The sequence below is a fragment of the Medicago sativa genome, chromosome 8 (genome assembly GCF_051527215.1).
Source record: "Medicago sativa cultivar Bolivia chromosome 8, Bolivia_mono, whole genome shotgun sequence".
In the NCBI taxonomy this organism is placed as follows: Eukaryota; Viridiplantae; Streptophyta; class Magnoliopsida; order Fabales; family Fabaceae; genus Medicago; species Medicago sativa.
The window spans coordinates 65,265,915-65,268,567 of NC_140756.1; the positions used below are offsets into that span (position 1 = coordinate 65,265,915).

At 38.3% G+C, this 2,653-nt stretch overlaps 1 protein-coding gene across 1 annotated transcript; it reads left to right on the forward strand.

The window, feature by feature from the left end:
* Nucleotides 1-972: 972 nt before the first annotated feature.
* On the forward strand, nt 973-2,385 carry LOC146900554 (uncharacterized). Its single transcript, XM_085736958.1, has 2 exons — nt 973-1,664; nt 2,169-2,385. Exons 1-2 carry the CDS (start codon nt 973-975, stop codon nt 2,383-2,385), a joined length of 909 nt encoding a protein of 302 aa, XP_085593084.1.
* The last annotated feature ends 268 nt before the right edge of the window (nt 2,386-2,653 follow it).

Here is a 2,653-nt window from a genome sequence, read left to right on the forward strand (position 1 = left end):
TTTTTGCTCCCTAAGGGTTTGTGTGACAAAATAGAAAGAGCAGTTTGCTCATTTTGGTGGGGAAGCACTGATGCTAAAAGGAAAATTCATTGGGCCAGCAGAGATAAACTTTTCAAATCCAAACATGATGGTGGAATGGGATTCAAAATTCTAAGGGACTTCAACATTGCAATGTTGGCTAAACAAGCTTGGAGGTTTCTCACTCTCCCTAATTCTTTAGTCACTCAATGCTTTAAGGCTAAATACTTCCCAAACTCTGATATCCTCCAAGCTTCTTTAGGCAACTCACCTAGTTATGCCTGGAGAAGCATTTTTACCTCTATATGGGTCATTAAAAAAGGGGGCTACTGGCAAATTGGGGATGGCAAGACAATTAGGGTTTGGGAGGACAATTGGCTTCCTTCGCACAACAACTTCAAACTCATTTCCCCTTACAAACACATCCCTGAAGTCAGATTTGTTAAGGATCTATTGAATCAGGAGAATACTGGGTGGAATAATGATCTCCTTAAATCTATTTTTCTACCCATTGATACAGACTATATTCAGCAACTTCTTATCATTAACACTAAACATAAAGACACATACATGTGGATGTATGAAGAAAAAGGAGTTTACTCTGTCAAAAGTGGATACAGGGCTATTCAAAATTGGAAGACTACCTCCAACACTGGACCAACCACTAGCAGTTCAGACACAAAATTATGGAAAAAAATTTAGGCACTACATACTATTCCTTGTCACAAAACCATTCTGTGGCGTGTTCTTAACAACTCTCTCCCCATAAAGAGTGAACTAGAAAAAAGAGGGATTCAATGCTCCCCTCTCTGCCCCAGATGTAATGGCAAAATTGAAACCATAAATCACAGTTTTATGTCCTGTCCTCTCATTACAAAAACCTGGTTTGGTTCTCAACTAAACCTTAGGATGTTGAAACAGCCTATCAACAACTTTGTGGATTGGCTAGCTACGATGATCCTCACAGAACAAGAAGATATTATTATTATGATAGCTTCTTTAATTTATAATATTTGGCAAGCTCGAAATCAGCAAGTTTTCGAAGATCTGAACATACCTGACGAAGCCATCATTCAGAGATCTGAACGCTGCATCAAGGATTTTCTTATGGCCAATGCTAAACCGACCGACATAACAGCTCCTCCCCCGTCCTCCTCTGTCCCCTCGAGCTGCACCCGTCCTAGCCGTTGGACTAAACCGGCGAAAGGCATGATTAAGGCGAATTGTGATGCCAACCTCCAGGTAGCTGATAAATGGGGTCTGGGTGCTGTATTTCGTGATGAACAGGGCCTTGTCATGGCTTCAGCAGCTTGGCTTACGAATGGGAACAAGGATGTTCTACTTGCAGAAGCTTTTGCCCTCCACCAAACTATGCAAATGGCGGTTGATTGTGGGTTCCGTCATATGATGTTCGAAGGAGACAACGAAAGGGTTTTTAGGATGGTTCAGAAGCACAAGACGGAAGATAGATCATATCTTGGTAGGATAATATATGAAATCCAAACACTGCAATCGCAGTTTGACACGTGTAGGTTCAATTTTGTTCCTAGATCTGCTAATAGTGTAGCCCATGGCATGGCACATTTGGCCCACTCTGACCCAAATAGAATTTGGATAGAGGAGGTGCCTTCCTCAATTCAGGAGGTGTATGTACAAGATTTAATTCCTTTATTAAAAAAAAAAGAAGATCTATTTGTCAAAATGAGTGATTGGAAGAAGAAAATATGTGTAGAGAGAGAGAGAGAGAGATTTGTGTTAGAAGCGGGTTTTACTTTTTTTGTGTTAACCATTTTGATTTATATTTTTTTTAAAGAATGATTTAGATTATTAAATAAAATAAAATAAAATAAAAGCAGAAATAAAAAAATTATATGAATTCACTATTCAAAGTATCTCTGGATTCATCCATACAATATCACCATTACAATTAAAATCAAGAATATTAAAATTCAATTCCACCTGTCACTATTACATATTGAATATATCACTGATATTCCGTGGAACTGTGACTGGTCACTCAGTAGTCATTAGAAACGATCATAGCGAACTCGGTAGGAATGGTAATTGACTCGGTAGGAGGAATGGTAATTGACTCGTAGGAGGAATGGTAATTGACTCGGTGGATGACTCAGGTACAGTGGCTAATTCAGTCTCGGTGGAAACCACACGGGCGTAGCCATCTTCATTCATGTTGAACAACGTACACAAATACGTAAAGAACATGTTACGCTTCAGAATGAGGAAGCTCCTGGCAAAGACGAAAACGACTGCAACCAACAAAATAGAGACAACAATTGCTGCAAACCACTTGTAACCTCCTTCAAAGTAAGGACTGAAAAGAGGACATATCCAGTATCCCCACCATGAGCATGAAACCCATGCTGGAATGTGTTGAACCATCTTTCCTCCAAACTAATTATTTTATGTGTAAAGAATTTAAGAAAATTGTTACGCTCTCTATTAGTAATTAATTTATTTGTTTTGATTGATCAATTTGGTGTGACGATAATAGGATAATCTTCTGTTTGTCTTTCTGAGTAAACTATTTTAAATTATTGAATATTAGGTTAATATATGGTATCTAATTAATGCAATGCTAGATTACTAACTAAAGGTTTAATAAAGTACAGTCCCC